The sequence below is a fragment of the Conger conger genome, chromosome 12, assembly GCF_963514075.1.
Source record: "Conger conger chromosome 12, fConCon1.1, whole genome shotgun sequence".
Taxonomy (NCBI): domain Eukaryota; kingdom Metazoa; phylum Chordata; class Actinopteri; order Anguilliformes; family Congridae; genus Conger; species Conger conger.
Window position 1 is genome coordinate 47,588,712 of NC_083771.1, and position 16,262 is coordinate 47,604,973.

The window sequence follows — 16,262 nt, forward strand, 5'->3', positions numbered from 1 at the left end:
TCTTCCTTGACCTGTCGGCCGCCTTCGATACAGTCAACCATGAGATTCTGCTCTCATCGCTGTCTGGGATGGGTGTCACAGGGTCTGCACTCGCTTGGTTTTCCTCCTACCTCTCTGGTCGCTCCTACCAGGTGACTTGGAGGGGCTCAGTGTCTGACCCTCACCCCCTACAAACTGGAGTCCCGCAGGGCTCAGTTCTTGGGCCTCTCCTCTTCTCGCTATACACCATGTCTCTTGGTTCTGTTATCTCTTCCCATGGCTTTTCTTATCACTCTTACCCTGATGACACCCAACTCTTTATTTCCTTCCCCCCCAATACCCAAGTCACCACACAGATCTCTGCCTGCTTGGCTGATATCTCTGCATGGATGACTTCCCACCACCTGAAGCTCAACCTTGCCAAAAATGAGCTTCTCTACATCCCTGCTAAGTCCTCTCCGTCAATCGACCTCTCACTGACTGTTGAGGACTTTGTAGTTTCCTCCTCCCGTACGGGGGGTGACTCTTGATAACTGCCTCACCCTGGCTCCACAAGTATCCTCCACTGCCAGAACCTGCAGGTTCTTTCTGTATAATATACGCCGTATCCATCATCTCCTGACTGAGAAAGCCACCCAGCTCCTAGTCCAGGCGCTCGTCATTTCCCGCCTGGATTACTGCAACTCCCTCTAGCCGGTCTCCCAGCGTGTGCCATCAAGCCTCTCCAGCTGGTCCAGAATGCTGCAGCCCGCCTGATCACCAGTTAGCCCCTGTCGGCTCATGTCACTCCACTTCTCATTGGCCTCCACTGGCTTCCTATTGCCGCACGCATCAGATTCAAGGCCCTAGTGTTGGCATTTCAGGCTGCTAAGGGGACTGCCCCACCTTACATCCAATCCTTGATCACTCCCTACTCCCCAGCTAGACCACTCCTGTCTGCCAGCTCTGGTCACCTTATGGTTCCCGCTCTACGTGCACCTGGCGGTCGAGCTGCACGTTCATGCCTGTTTTCCGTTCTGGTTCCTCAGTGGTGGAATGACTTGCCTACCACTGTCAGGACAGCAGGTATCCCTCCCCCTATTTCGACGCAGACTCAAAACACACCTTTAACAGGCAGTGAGTGAACTGAAGCTAACACTGGGCTGTTGTGCTCAAATCTCCTTGTTTTAGTAAAAATATGAGCTGCAGCATTTTGAATTCAAAGTCCTTTCAAAGAGGAATTTGTACATCCAGACAAAAGAGCATTGCAGTAATCTAATCTTGAGGTAACAAAAGCATGGACTAGCTTTTCTGCATCATTTAGGGACAGTATCTTCCAAATTTTGGAGATATTCCTCAAGTGATAAAAACATCTCAAGGACTTGGGCCCCACTACCATTATCTTGGTCTTATCTGAGTTTAGCACAAGAAAGTTAAGATTCATTCATTTCTTGATGTCTTTAAGACAAGCTTCCATTTTTGACAGCTGGACAACTTCCTCAGGTTTGACTGATAGATACAACTGTGTGTCGTCAGCATAGCAGTGGAAGTTAATGCCTTGTTTGTGAATAACTTGTCCCAGGGGAAGCATATATAGAGAGAAAAGCAAGGACCCAAGCACAGATCCTTGTGGTACTCTGTATCTGACCCTGGATTGATAAGAGGAGTCATTGTTAAAATGCACAAATTGATATCGGTCTGATAGGTATGATGTAAACCAAGAGAGAGCCTGTCCAGGCCTACACGATTTTCAAGTCTATCCAACAGGATCAGGTGATCAAGAGTGTTGAATGCTGCACTTAAATCTAGAAGCACAAGATGCAGCCACTGTCAGAAGCGAGGTGTAGGTCATTGAATACTTTGACCAGGGCTGTTTCAGTGCTGTGGAAGGGTCTAAAACCAGATTAAAAATGAACAAAGTTGTTTTGAAATGACCTTTTCTAGTACTTTAGATAGGAATGGGAGTTTTTAAATGGGCCTGTAGTTGGACAAATCATTCACATCTAAGTTTGACTTCTTAAGAAGTGGTTTGATGACTGCAAGTTAAAGAGTCTGCGGTATGTGTCCAGATGCTAAAGAAGTATTGAAAATATGTAGGAGTGGTGCTCCAATCTCTGGTAGTAGCTCCTTCAAAAGCTTTGTTAGGATAGGGTCTAGAAGACAAGTAGAAGATTTTGAAGAATTAACTATGGTATTAAACTCGATGAGCTCTATTGGAGTAAAAGAGTTCAGATCGGCCATCGGTCCTTCCGAGGATTCTGCATCTATGTGTTGAGTGGATGGAAGGACAGACCCTATAGGAGGGGTGGCAAAAGAACTTTGAATTTTGTCCCTGATGTCATGGTGGGAGGTAATTCTCACTGGTGCCACGAGAGGGCCGAGGATCATTGTTTCCGCCTGTTCCTCGTTTACTCCAGGGGAATTACCTCCCTGGAGAGTATTTAAGACCAGCATGGACTAGTTTTCAGTGCTTTTGTGTTCAATCGTTCGCCCTTGGCACAAAGCCGGTAAAGCGCCCGGTAGACTCTAAACCTATACGAGTCAGGTACGGTGCTGGTGGGTAATTCTCTAATTGCTAAGAAAGAGAAATATCTAAAAGGTAAAGAAGGCGTACAGCTGGGAGTGTTGTGTGTGCTGGCGCCTTCCTCAAGGGTTTTGTTTTTTCTTTTGGACTCGTGTGAGTCGACGGTAGAGGGACGTTGTCCCCGGTGTTGTATTTTGGTTTGCATTTTTGTCCCGAGCTGCGTCTCGAGGTTTTTATTTTCGTGCCTAGCTTTTCACGCTAGGTTGTATTTTATTTTGGTTTTCACTTAGTGCCCAGCTATTTGGCACGGTACCAAAGTTATTGGTTCGCCCTGTGTATTAAGGGTTGTCTTATGTTCTCTAGCCGTTTTTGAGCTACTTTTCTGTTTGCGATTTAGAAGATTGGTTTGTTTAATTTCTATTCCTCCCATTATTCCGGGAGAAGTCCGGTCCCTAGCTGTGTATCCCTATTTCTGTTCTCCCTGGGATTTAGAAGGGTTCTACCCTTGGTCGTCCCTGGCTCTCCGCTTAGCTCCCCACGCTACAGAACACAAAAGCCACCATGGAGAGACCAGTACTGGAAGGGAGATGGGAGACTCCCCACTAGAAGCGGTGGTAGCCGCTCAGCAGGCTATGCTAGCTAGGCAGGAGCAGGCCTTGCAGGAGTTGCAATCCCAGCAGGCAGCTACCATCGAGCAGCAGACTATTGTGTTTCAGAGGCAGGACAAGATCCTGTCCAGGCTGGGCAGGCAGCAAGATGTGTTGATGGAGTTTGCCGATAGTTTTCGATTACTGGCAAGCAAGTTCCATTCATCACAAGCACAGGCGCCACACCCCTACAACCCCCAACCACTCACCTCCTCCCCATCTACGGGATCCGCATCCCAGCCCATTACACCACTAATAAGGGAACCTAAGTTACAGTTGCCGTTGCGGTACGGGGGAGAGGCGGGTAGATGTAGGGGGTTTCTTTCCCGGGGCTTAATTTTTTTTAAAGCCCAACCCTCACGATTCTCAACCGAGGATTCCCGAGTAGCTTTATTTTATCCCTGTTGACCGGGACCGCTCTGGCCTGGGCAGATCCGCTGATTCGGGCGCAATCCCCCCTAATGAGCAACTCCCAGCTCCTAATGCAGGAGATGACAAGAGTATTCGTCACGGGTAAAGAGGCGGCGGCCCGATTAACGTGGATGAAGCAAGGAACTCAGAGTGTGTTCTCAGTGGCGTTCCAGGCTCTGGCAGGGGAGACCGGGTGGGCGGACGAACCGCTAATGACACTCTTTATGTGCGCTTTGTCAGACCCGGTCAGGGACGCGCTGGCCACAGTGGAGCCACCGGGGGATTTAGGCTCGCTAATCTACAGCGATTCGTATTGACAAGCGGGTTCGGGAACGTGAGCGAGAGAGAGCCGGCAGAATGGGCGGTTTCAATTGGCCGGTTCCGCCCTCCCTGAACCAGGTTACAGAGGCTGAGGGGAGACAGGGGGTACACAAAATGAAGGAACCCATGCAGCTTGACAGCACCACGCTGGCACATCCTAGGAGGCGGCCTGGGAGAGAATGGTTGTGCTTCTTTTGTAAACGGCCAGGGCACTTAATAAAAAACTGTCCTGACCAGAAAGCAAAAGAGCAGTCCCACTAGTGGAGCGAGAGCCACTAGTGGGACCAAGTGCAGGTATTAGCTTTCGCACAGTGCTTCCCGTCGAAATGACGTGGAAGGGGGCCGTAGTGAGGACAGACGCTTTTATCGACTCTGGGGCAGTGGACAACTTTATTGACCGTCAGTGGGCTAGGCAAAATAATCTGCCGGTTCGGTCTATACCGCAGCCCCAATCCATTACGGCGCTGGACGGTCGCCCATTGGGTTCCGGGGTGGTTCGTCACAAAACGGAGCGAGTGGTTATGCGTATCCCGTTTGGGGGGCACTGGGAACGTATATATTTTTATTTGGTGGAATCTCCGGTTTATCCAATCATTTTAGGACATGTCTGGTTGGTAAAGCATCAGCCACAAATAAACTGGGGTAACTGGAGCAACCCGCTGTCCCGGTGGGGTCCGCAGTGTGATGAGCACTCCAATCATGTGTATAACTCCTCGACCCCTCCTATTCAGACTGACATAGGGTCCGAATTGGACAAGGAGGAGGCTAGGGAGCCCCTTAATCCTAGTGTCAGGGTGCCTGAGGAGGAGGAGCAGGAGGGGAGCCTGGAGTGGGACTCCATGTGTGATTGGAATCGTCCTACTGACGAGGGGGAGGGCAGTGAGGGCTCTGATTGGGACACCAAGAGCCTTTTTCAGACCACAGGTAGTGGGGGTGAGGAACGTATGGTTGGGGCTATCGAATTTCCGCTACCAATCAACGTTCCGAGGGTATATGGTGAGCTGGCAGAGGTATTCAGTACGACTGTGTGATCAAGTTACACCCAGGGACAGTCCCACCCCGGGGCGCACTCTATTCTTTGTCAGTTCCTGAGAGCAAGGCAATGAAAGAATACATTCGCGAAGCCTTAGCAAATGGTTTTATCAGACCATCTTCGTCACCAGCGGGAGCGGGATTTTTTTTTGTTAAAAAGAAAGACGGCAGTCTTGGGCCATGTATTGATTACCGGGGACTAAACGCGATTACAGTTAAAAATAGATATCCCTTACCGCTGATGAACTCTGCGTTTGAGTGCCTGCAGGTGGCATCGGTGTTCACGAAATTAGATCTCCATAATGCGTACAATTTGGTACGCATACGAGAGGGCAACGAATGGAAGACCGCGTTTAACACACACTCTGGCCATTATGAGTATCGCGTCATGCCATTCGGTCTTACCAAAGCCCCCGCAGTGTTTCAGGCATTAGTCAATGATGTGCTCAGAGAAATGCTGGAGAGGTTTGTATTCATCTACCTGGATGATATCCTGATCTTCTCCGCCACTATCTCTGAGCATATTCGCCATGTGAGACTAGTGCTGTCGCGTCTTTTGGAGGCTCGCCTTTTTGTGAAGACTGAGAAGTGCGTGTTTCACGCTAATTCAGTATCTTTCCTGGGTTTCATTGTATCTGCGGGTAAAACAGAGATGGACCAAAATAAAATCTCTGCCGTAAAAAATTGGCCTACCCCGGAATCGGTTAAGCAAGTGCAGAGGTTCCTAGGCTTCGCCAATTTTTATCGCCGTTTTATCCGTAATTTTAGCACCGTAGTTGCACCCATTACCCCACTCACAAAGAAGGCCCCGACGCATTTGGATGGACAGCTCGTGCGGAAGCTGCATTCGGTGAGTTCTGTTCGGAATTTATTTTAATAACTCTGAACCCCTCCCTACCATTCATTGTAGAGGTTGACGCCTCTGAGCTGGGGGTACGGGCTATTTTATCTGAACGGTTCCCCCAAGACCAAAAGGTGCACCCCTGTGCGTTTTTCTCGCGGTCGCTGTCCCAAGCCGAGAGGAGTGGCGGCATTGGCTGGAGGGGGCAGAGCATCCGTTCACAGTATGGACGGATCATAAAAATTTGGAATATATTCAATCGGCTAAGACTCGCAACTCGCGCCAGGCCCGCTGGGCGCTGTTTTTTGCGCGTTTTTCTTTTACTATGACATACCGCCCCGGATCCAAGAACACCAAGCCAGATGCCCTCTCACGGGTTTTTGACAAGGCGGATAGGGAGCACGAGTCTGAACCCATTCTGTCGGGGGTTCAAATTGTGGCGCCTGTGGTTTGGAAGGTGGAGTCGGCAGTGCGGAGAGCACTGCGCCAAGATCCGGGTCCGGGGGGGGGTCCATGCCTGCGGGGGTCCGTTCCCAAGTGCTACAATGGGGACACACCTCACGGCTGGCGGGGCATCCCGGGGTCCACCGCACCAAATATTTGGTGTCTCGACGGTTCTGGTGGCCCGGGATGGAAAAGGATGTCCGCGAGTTCGTAGCCGTGTGTCCAGTTTGCGCACGCAGCAAGGGCTCCCACCGACCACCATCAGGGTGGCTATGTCCGTTACCCATCCCTAAGCGTCCATGGAGTCACATCGCGCTCGACTTTATCACAGGGTTGTTTTATGTTCTCTAGCCGTTTTTGAGCTACTTTTCTGTTTGCGATTTAGAAGATTGGTTTGTTTAATTTCTATTCCTCCCATTGTTCCGGGAGAAGTCCGGTCCTTAGCTGTGTATCCCTATTTCTGTTCTCCCTGGGATTTAGTGATGAACACGTTCGCGTATTGGTTTAGAAGGGTTCTACCCTTGGTCGCCCCTGGCTCTCCGCTTAGCTCCGCTACACCTGATTTTTATATTAATGGTAAATGGTTGGCTTTTATATAACGCCTTTATCCAAAGTGCTGCACAACTGATGCTTCTCATTCACCCGTTCATACACACACTCACACACCAACAACGATTGGCTGCCATGCAATTGGCTGCCGGAGCCATGTCGCCCCACCGGAAGTATTGCGTGACAATCTGGCAAATACTACACAAAACAGACAGGTGTATATAGGGAGATAACGAGAGGAAACAATCCGGTGAGTACAACAATCAGGAAGTGGAACACAGGTGAAACAAATGATAGGGAATGAACTGACTGACTGACTTCTGGAAGCACGGAGGCAAACATTTTGAGGACTTACAAAATACAGATACAGAAAACGCAGATCATAACAGCTCCACTGTGATGCTCAGCCATGTCTTATATGGTGCTTAGCTGAGCCACTAGTGCTTAGCCGTGTAGCATCGCAGTGCTTTAAAGAAACTCCATCCATCCATCCATCCATCTTTTATCTTAACCCGCTTATCCTAAACAGGGTTGCAGGGGGTTGGAGCCTATCCCAGCATACATTGGGCGAAAGGCAGGAATACACCCTGGACAGGTTGCCAGTCCATCGCAGGGCACACACACCATTCACTCACACACTCATATCCACAGGCAATTGAGACTCTCCAATCAGCCTAACCTGCATGTCTTTGGACTGTGGGAGGAAACCCACGCGAACATGGGGAGAACATGCAAACTCCACACAGAGAGGCCTCGGCTGACTGGGATTACGAACCCAGGACCTCCTTGCTGTGAGGTGGCAGTGCTACCCATTGCACCATCCATGGTGCCCTGCTTTAAAGAAACAGTTTTTTAAAATGACACATTTTACTTGGGGCGGATGTTCAGGGTTTGGGACCCTTCCTTGGACCTTGTATGCCAGGGTGTGTGACTGTGGTCTGTTTTTGAGCATCTCAGGTGCAGATTCTGAGAATCAGGAGGAGACCACAGACAACCGATCCAGTCTGGGCAAAGAACCAGCACCAGAGAACACACCCTCATGCCTGACCCAGTCCCAAACCTCCTCTGCTGACCCAGCTAAGTCAGATGAAAATAGATGTTCAGCAGATACTGAAAACATGGATGGGACCTTGAGTAAGGACACTGCACACGAGGAGGAGGAGGTGAGATTTGACAAACCTCTGAGTCAAACTCCAGTTCTGTAGGTCAGAATGTCCAGTTGTTTAATTCCAGTCCTGGAGGGCCAAATAAAAAAAAAGGCTATGTGTAGGCCTTGCAAACAAGGATTGTGATCTTTCCAAGCAATCATTGACTTAAATTACTCACTTGCTAAACACACCAAAAACCAGGAAACACTGCAGCTTGATTGGACAGCCTCTATGACTGACAGGTCCCAGCTGCATTAATCAACTAAGCAGCACATAATTAAAATATGTATTCAAATATTGTATAAAACAAATACCAACAAAGGGCTTGCAAAATGTGAATATACTGTCTGTGATGTTTTTAATTGCAGGAAACTGAAGACAGCAGCAGTGTGAGTGTGTCTGAAGATGAGACCATGAGTAAAGGTGAGGACCCCAAGCAGAAGGGGAGGGAGACCTCCTGAGAAACCAAGTAGGAAGAGGTGCCGGGAGGCCAGTGGGAGGTGCTCTTCCCTCTGGACCAAGCCGAAATCCAATGTCCCAGCACAGTGACAGGGCACAGTGTAGGAGGAGGGGTCCTGGCCCTGGACAAATTCACCAAAAAATTACTTCCTCTATCTGAGTAATTTTCCTTGATACTTTTTCTCCTCTATATTTCCAACAACTTATCAGGCACTCAGAACGGGGGATCCAATAGCGAGACCACAACAAAAGGGTAGGTTGGTACAGCGAGGGTCAATAGCCAGCAAACAGTTATAGCAGAGATAAGGCAGTTCGTAAGTGATAGTCCAGGCAAAGGGTCTCCAGCAAACAGATGTATTGAGGATAATCCAAAGAATAGTCGCAGTCACAGGCAATGGGTCGAAAACAAATGGGCTAATTAAACAGAAACACGATCCAGAAACGAAAGTCAATGAACAGAAACAGGTCGAAAAACTATGGGACAGAAGGACTAAGCTAAACTCGATGGTCGGGACGAAACAGGTCAAACCGGGTATCAATCAGAAAACGCTGGAGAGTATGGAATAAACACATAACAATCTGGCAACTGACTGCACAAAAAGAGGGTTTTTATACACAGGTAACAAGAGCGAATGGGAATCAGGTGGGGAAACAATCAGGAAGTGAAACAGGTGCTGGAAAAATGTTTGGTTCGCTGACCAGTAGGATAAGTGACAAACCGAGCGTAATCCAAACAGGCAAGAGTTCAAAACCAGGTAGGCAGTCCAGAAGCAGGGCAGAGTCCACAAAACAAGAGAAGAGTCCAGAGAAGCAGGCAGGGGTCATAAACAAGAATTCCAGAAAACAAAAATTACAACGAAAAAAAAACGGACTGAATGCCACAAGGGCAAAGGCGTGGGAACAAGGAGGCTAGAACAGGGGTAAAGTAATATAAGGGCTCGGGACTCGAAAACAGGATAAGACGAACTAGCAAGGTGCAACTAAGAAGGACAGGTATAAATACACAGGGGAATGAGACAAACTAGGCGGGGCATGGGAGTGAGGGCCATCTAACAAATAAACATCAGGTGAGACACATGGAAGGGCAATAATACAATGATGAGGGAGGAACGAAAAGGCGCGACTGGATTCACATAGACACACATGTAATAGAAATGGCTCCGGACTAGGGAGTAGACAATTGCACAGAGTTAAGGAATGTAGAGATAGTGGAGAGCAGGTGCGAACACTTCGCTAACAATTTAGGGATAGAACAGGGAGGAGGAGTTATAGAGCAGTATTGAAATAGAGGTAGAGTTAGTCTGTTAGTTACGTTATTACATTACAAATACCCAAAACTAGTGAATGTTAGTTTGTTAGTTAGACGAACATATTAGTGTGTTAATGCTGTGTTAGTTGGGATTAGTATATTCGTGCTATCTACAAACATGAAATGGAGAGAAAGCAGGAAATAAGAACAGCGAGACAGAAGGAATCGTGGGAAACTGGAAAATTCCAAAACCACCCAAATAGTGAAGCACGCAGACAGGGGACTCGGGATCAGAAACATTCAGACACAGACATCACAGGGGAAGACGAGTGCAAAGACTAATGAAGGTAAACAGAAAACCAGACAAGAATATGAAAAATAATACATTTACAAAAATACCAAAGAAACAAACAGACAAAAATCAGGATCATAACAGAATAATGAGTTTCCATGTGACCTACCTAGTGACAGCCAGGGTCTATTGCTCTAGCAGCAGTGATTTTTAAGCCTGTAATGAATTAAAGAATACATTTCTGTGACCTCTTATTAAAATGCGGCATAACATTTTTCAAAATAGACATGTTTTTGTATGGGAGCTCCACGGTGGTGCACGGTTAAGGCATCAGACTTTGGTTCGACACCAGGATCCCAGTAAGGCCTGTGCATGAGGGAGCAGCTCTGAGGGGGGAGGGACTCGGCAGGGAGGATCACTGCATACAAGTGTCCCTGAACACCTCAGAATCACGGTCCAGGGCTAGAGATGAATTAATGATGAACAGGGTACAATCACTGGCCAAAGCATCACTCAGGAGTATGAAGCATTCAGTCTGCCAAGAACTTTAGTCATTTTTTGATGTGCAAGTGTATGTATGTGCATTCTCATGATTTTATTACTGTACTACTTAGCATACATGTACTAATGCAGCTTCTATCCCCAATGACAGGAACCAGTCTGGAGGAGCTGCTGAGAGACCTGGGACTGGAAGACCACCTGCAGAACAAGCTGACTCTGAGCCAGGTGCTGCAGATTGATGGAGAGACTTTATCTGATGAAAGCATGCAGTCTCTAAAATCCCTGCCATGGTGTTTCCTGAGGAAGCTGATGATGGTGAATGAGTCCTTTCGTAGAATGAGCTGCTCCTCAGAACAGGACACAGAGCCCCAAAACCTGGATAGCTCACTGGACACCATGGACAATCCACAGGACCACAGCAACAGAGTCAACCCCCTGGACCTCATAACTGCTGTATTTCTGTGCTCAGATGGCTTTCTCCAGCAGGAGATGGCTTTGAAAATGTCCATGTGCCAGTTCTCTGTGCCTCTGCTGCTTCCTACATGTGATACCCAGCAGTGCACTTTAATGCTGTGGGCCATGAGGGATATTGTGAAAAAGTACAAGCCACACTCTTTGGATGACCAAAGAGGGTTTGTGGAGGAGAGCATTGTTCTCTCTGACCTCCCCATGGTCTCTTTTGTGAGGCTGGGAAACTGCAGCATGTCCAAGTCTCACATTCTGAACCAGGTCCTCAGCAACCCTCAGCAGTACCAGGGCACCTTTGTTCACAAAAACATGGAGTGTGGTGACACCCCAAGGAGGATTTCCAATGGGCTGGTGGAAATCAGCTGGTATCTGCCCAGTGGGAACAAAAAAATTGACATCTTCTCTGAGCCTCTGGCTGTAGCTAACCTCCGTGGGGACCTCAGAGACTTTGAAACTCAGTACACTTTCCTCTGCCACACATCTACTGCTATATTTGTGTTTTGCGATGACTTTAAGTTTGAACAAAGATTTCTGGAATCTAAGCAATTTAAGACTCATTGGATTTTGATCACCAATTCACAGAGCCAGAGCTTCAATGAGGATGACTTCAGGAGATGTGTTTCTGAGATAAAACCCAGCAACATCATCAAAAAGCATCAGCGGATGAATGATGCAGAATTCAACAAAAAACTGTGTTCGGCTATCTGTGGAATTTTAAACAAAAACATTCAAATGAGCATTGAAAGGATGTCTACTCTTGCATATGAGCTTGGGATCCATGTTGATGAAGAATACATCCACTGTAAGAGCGGCAAGCAGAAGGCTGATGAAATCACAGGAGGAATATCTGACATATCGAGCTTCAAGGAGAAAGAGCTGCCCTTGCAAGGGACTGCATGGAAACAGCTGGCCAAACTGGAGAAGGAACAGTGCAGGATGAAAAATGCTGGTGAGAAAAACATAGAAGTTTACAAGAATGAGCTTGAAGATCAGAGGCAGAAGCTCAGAGAACAGCAGAGGGCTCACAGCATCTCCGATTCTATGTCCCGTTTCATCTCCGCGATGTGCAATTCCACAGAGGAGTGCAAGTATTTCCTCAAGTGGATGAGGATCAATCTGGATAATCTGTCACGCACACACCTTCCACCTCTTCGGGCAAAGTACAAGGAACAGTGTCAGAGTTCCTCAGAAAACAAGGAGCTCATTGCTAAGTTGGACAGGGAGATCTCCAGCTGCTCCTTGGGGACGGAGCACTTCCTGAGGGAAATGGGTCAGCTGTACGAGTCGGCCTGCTCACTCCCCAAAGCCCTCGCCCCAGAGATTAAGCGTCTGCCACGTCTCTGTGCAAGGCTGCTACAGGAGGGCTTTCCTCTGGAGCTGGTGGATGGAGACTCAAGCAATATTCCTCTGGAGTGGGTGACACAGGTTCTGAAAGAACTCCATGATCTCACTCAGGATAAATGTAAGATCCAGGTGATCACTGTACTGGGGGTACAGAGCACTGGGAAGTCCACCCTCCTGAACACCATGTTTGGGGTCCAGTTTGCTGTCAGCAGTGGCAGGTGCACCAGAGGAGCCTTCATGCTCCTCATCAGAGTGAAAGAGGATTTTAAGAGGCAGCTTGGGTGTGATTACATCATGGTTATTGACACTGAAGGTTTGAAGGCACCACAGTTGGCACAGCTGGATGACAGTCATGAGCATGATAATGAACTGGCCACTCTGGTGGTGGGGCTGAGTGACATCACAGTCATCAACATCGCCATGGAGAATTCCACGGAAATGAATGATATCCTCCAGATTGTGGTGCACGCCTTCCTGCGCATGAAAGAAGTTGGGAGAAAACCCTGCTGTCAGTTTGTGCACCAGAATGTGCCAGACATCTCTGCCCATGACAGTAACATGAGAGACAGGAAACTTCTGCTGGAGCAGCTGAATGAGATGACCCAAGCAGCAGCTAAGATGGAAAAGAAGGGAAACGACTACACATTTACTGATATCATGGAGTATGATCCAGAGAGAAACACCTGGCACATCCCTGGGCTCTGGAATGGCAACCCTCCCATGGCCCCTGTCAATGTTGGCTACAGTGAGTCTGTGGATCATTTCAAGAGGAGTGTGATTGAGATGTTTATGGAACAAAAATCTGGAGACAGCTCAGCACACACAATCATTGAGTTCCTTGAATGGACCAAGAGCTTATGGCAAGCAGTGAAGCATGAGAACTTTATCTTCAGTTTCCGCAACAGCCTTGTAGCTGAAGCTTATGCTCAGCTTTGCACTGAGTTCAACCAATGGGATTGGGCCTTCAGGAAAAACATGTACTCCTGGCTAATGGAAGCTGAGACAAAGGTGTCAAACTTTGGCACAGAAGCAGAATTTAAGAATTTGGATGAGTTACTGATCCACCTGACAAATGAGGCCTTTGCGGAACTGAATAAAGGGGAAACACTCATTTTGGTCAACATCACTGAATTCTACAAGAGGCAAGAGGGACATGTTCACTTGGTAGAGAAGTACAAGGAGGACTTCAACATCACAGCCAAAACCATCAGGAGGGAGACAGAGAACTCTGTGAAAAACAAGCTTGAAGCAGCGGTGGAGATCAGAAAGGATATGTTCATGTTAGAGAACATGAAGAAAAAACACACAGCCAAAATGGAGAAAAAGGTGCTGGAGCTGATTGAGAAATGCAGAACAAGTATAGATCTGTCTGATCAACAGCTGGAGGATGAATTTGAGAAGATGTGGAAGGAGACTGTAGCAGAGCTGCGGTTCCCTGGCATGGAAGAACGAGACATTGTGCAAGACATCTACAACCAGCTGTGGGTTAACTTAGAGATGAAAGGCAGCTCAGTTTGTGAAAAACTGTCAAAAGTGGGCAACTTGTCTGAATATGGAAGAGAGCCAATCAAAGTGAAAAATAAACATTTGGGATCAAAACAATGGTTCAGGAATGTACCCTCAGGAAAGGAGCTGAAGGAGTTCCAGCAGCTAGTTGATCACATCATTGAGCAGAGCAAGCAGTTTGTCGATGAGAAAGTGAGAACAAGATCTGATTACCATAAAACATACACAATAGAGTTGCTTTGCAAGGTAGACAAAATCCTGGACAGGCACATGAATCTGGGAACAACTGCTGAATTTCAGGCCAAGCTGAAGATCCACATTTGTGGACATGCAGCACGGGAGTTTCAAAAAATGCATCTGGCTTTCACCCATGCAAATGATCCTCGTCACTGTCTGGAACAGTTCAAGCAACAGTACTACACAGATTTTAAGGACCTGTTCAACAAAAGAGACCAGTATCAGAAGAAAGCCAAAGATTTCACTGTTAACTGTCTTCAACCTGCGGTGAAGGAATGCATCACCAAATCTCTGGGCCCTGACCTTGTGGATGAAATGTTGGCAGGGCAGAAAGCCATTGCTTTCAGCACTCAAACCTTCTTCCAGTTCTCAATCCTTGAGCAGCTGCTTAAGGGTAATAACTTTTGGGACTATGTGAGATACATAAATAATTACGAGACCTTTGTACATGACTGGATATTGAAGCTGATGGTGAAGCAGTTCTTGGAGGGAGATAGCCTCAGGAACATTGAGATGAATCGCCTGAAGGAGATGGTTGGCATAATAAAAAAAGCCATTCAGACCTCACAGATGAAGACAGCTGAACAGGCAGCAGGAAGGGGTGAGGAGGCCCAGAACATTCAGCAGTTGATTCAGGATATCTGTAGTGACTTAGGGAAGAAGCTTGTCATCCCCAAAGACCCCCTCAGAGCAGTCCTGGCCTTAAACTCTGCCAAACCAGAAGAATTTTCCCAGTGTCTGGAGCTGCTTGTGGATGAAATGGAACAGGCCTTTACAGAAGAGTTTCAGAAAGGTGGAGATGTGAGGGCCAGGCTGACCTCACTGCCCTTTCAGCCACAGAAGGAGCTGTTTAACAGGGTGTTTGGCTGTGGGGAGCAGTGTCCCTTCTGCAAGACCCCCTGTGAAGCTGGTGGCAAGAGCCACACAGAGCACTTTGCTTCCATTCACCGTCCTGAGGGGATCGGGAGATACAGATATGAAAATTCCTGGAAATTATCATGTCACATCTGCTCCACCAGTGTTGCCAGTGGGAAACAATTCATGTCAGCTGCAACAGACGGAAAATGGCATCCATACAAGGACTATCGGAGCATTTACCCTGACTGGCTCATCCAGCCTGACACCAGCTTCCAGGCCTCAGTCTACTGGAAGTACATCTTCAGCAAGTTTAACAAGCAGTTTGCAGAGGAATATAAAGCAATGCCTGCTCATATTCCCCAGCAATGGAGATATATAACCCAGGAACAAGCCATGGAAAACCTGAAGAAATCCTTCTTGATGAAAACAGGAAGAGATTAAATTGAATGGATTACACATCCCCTGTTTCAGTAGGGTTGAAAATGCATCCTCTGAGTGGAATTAATATCAAATAATCTACTCACAGGCAAGACTCATAATGGCTCAGCAAAACAGAGCCCCAGCCAAGTTGAATGGCAAGAACAAACAACAAGTTTTATACAATACAAATAAAAGCACTCATCATTTTAAAAGGGGACAGTTGAATTCAATCATCACTAATGTTGGGAAAGAGTGTGAATTCCTGATCACTGACACAGACACTGCTGAATATCTGCAGCCTCCCCTGAGTCTTATCTGGTTCTATGAGAGATAATACCATCAGCAGCTCATTGTACTCATAAAATCATATTCATACTGTAAAGTGATATTGCCTCGATCATTACCTATGCAGCATTTATCTGTACAAATCCTGCCTTTGAATCATCAATGCTGATCTCTTTCCATTGTTCCATTCAATTGGATGGTAAATAGGCTGTGATATTTCAACAGTTTAAAAGAGTTAATTTCATATTGTCACCTCTATATTAAAAAAGATTTTTTTTTACAAAAATCCCAATTGTGTGTTCTATCGCGTAAATCATTCTTATAATTAAAGCTTATAACCTTCATGTGTCTTTAGCAATTATCAGCTTTACATCACTGCTTGCTTAGGTGTTCATTACTTCCTGCCTTGTTGATCTGTTATGTGTTTGATAATCATCACTTTATGTTTTATGTCACTATTATGACAATATTTTTCCATTTAGAAAATTGAATTGAAACTTTGTTTTGCATCTTTGTAAAACTAATGAATTTCTCCAGACACATTCACATTCTCACAATAAAAATAAACTTTTCATTTGATTTGACCTGAATGAACTTTATTTTGTTTACTGCCTCTCTGAAATGTCAATTGCAAAAACTGAGTGGTTCAATCTATGCACTGTGTCTATTCTGCGATATATTCTGATATATATATATATGTAAAACCCAACGCTAACCCAACGACGGAATTTAGCGAGGGCTGAAGGTATCAGCGTGCTCGTCCTTCTG

General features: G+C 46.9%; 1 protein-coding gene across 1 annotated transcript; it reads left to right on the top strand.

Annotated features, from left to right (window-relative positions):
• The first annotated feature begins 10,520 nt into the window (after window positions 1-10,520).
• LOC133141624 (up-regulator of cell proliferation-like) lies at window positions 10,521-16,029 on the top strand. The gene has a single exon (XM_061262188.1). It carries the CDS (start codon window positions 10,521-10,523, stop codon window positions 15,228-15,230), a length of 4,710 nt encoding a protein of 1,569 aa, XP_061118172.1. The 3' UTR covers window positions 15,231-16,029.
• Window positions 16,030-16,262: the final 233 nt, after the last annotated feature.

Coding starts and splice junctions, on each gene's coding strand:
- LOC133141624 (XM_061262188.1), top strand. CDS start 10,521: ATGACAGGAACCAGTCTGGAGGAGCTGCTGAGAGACCTGGGACTGGAA.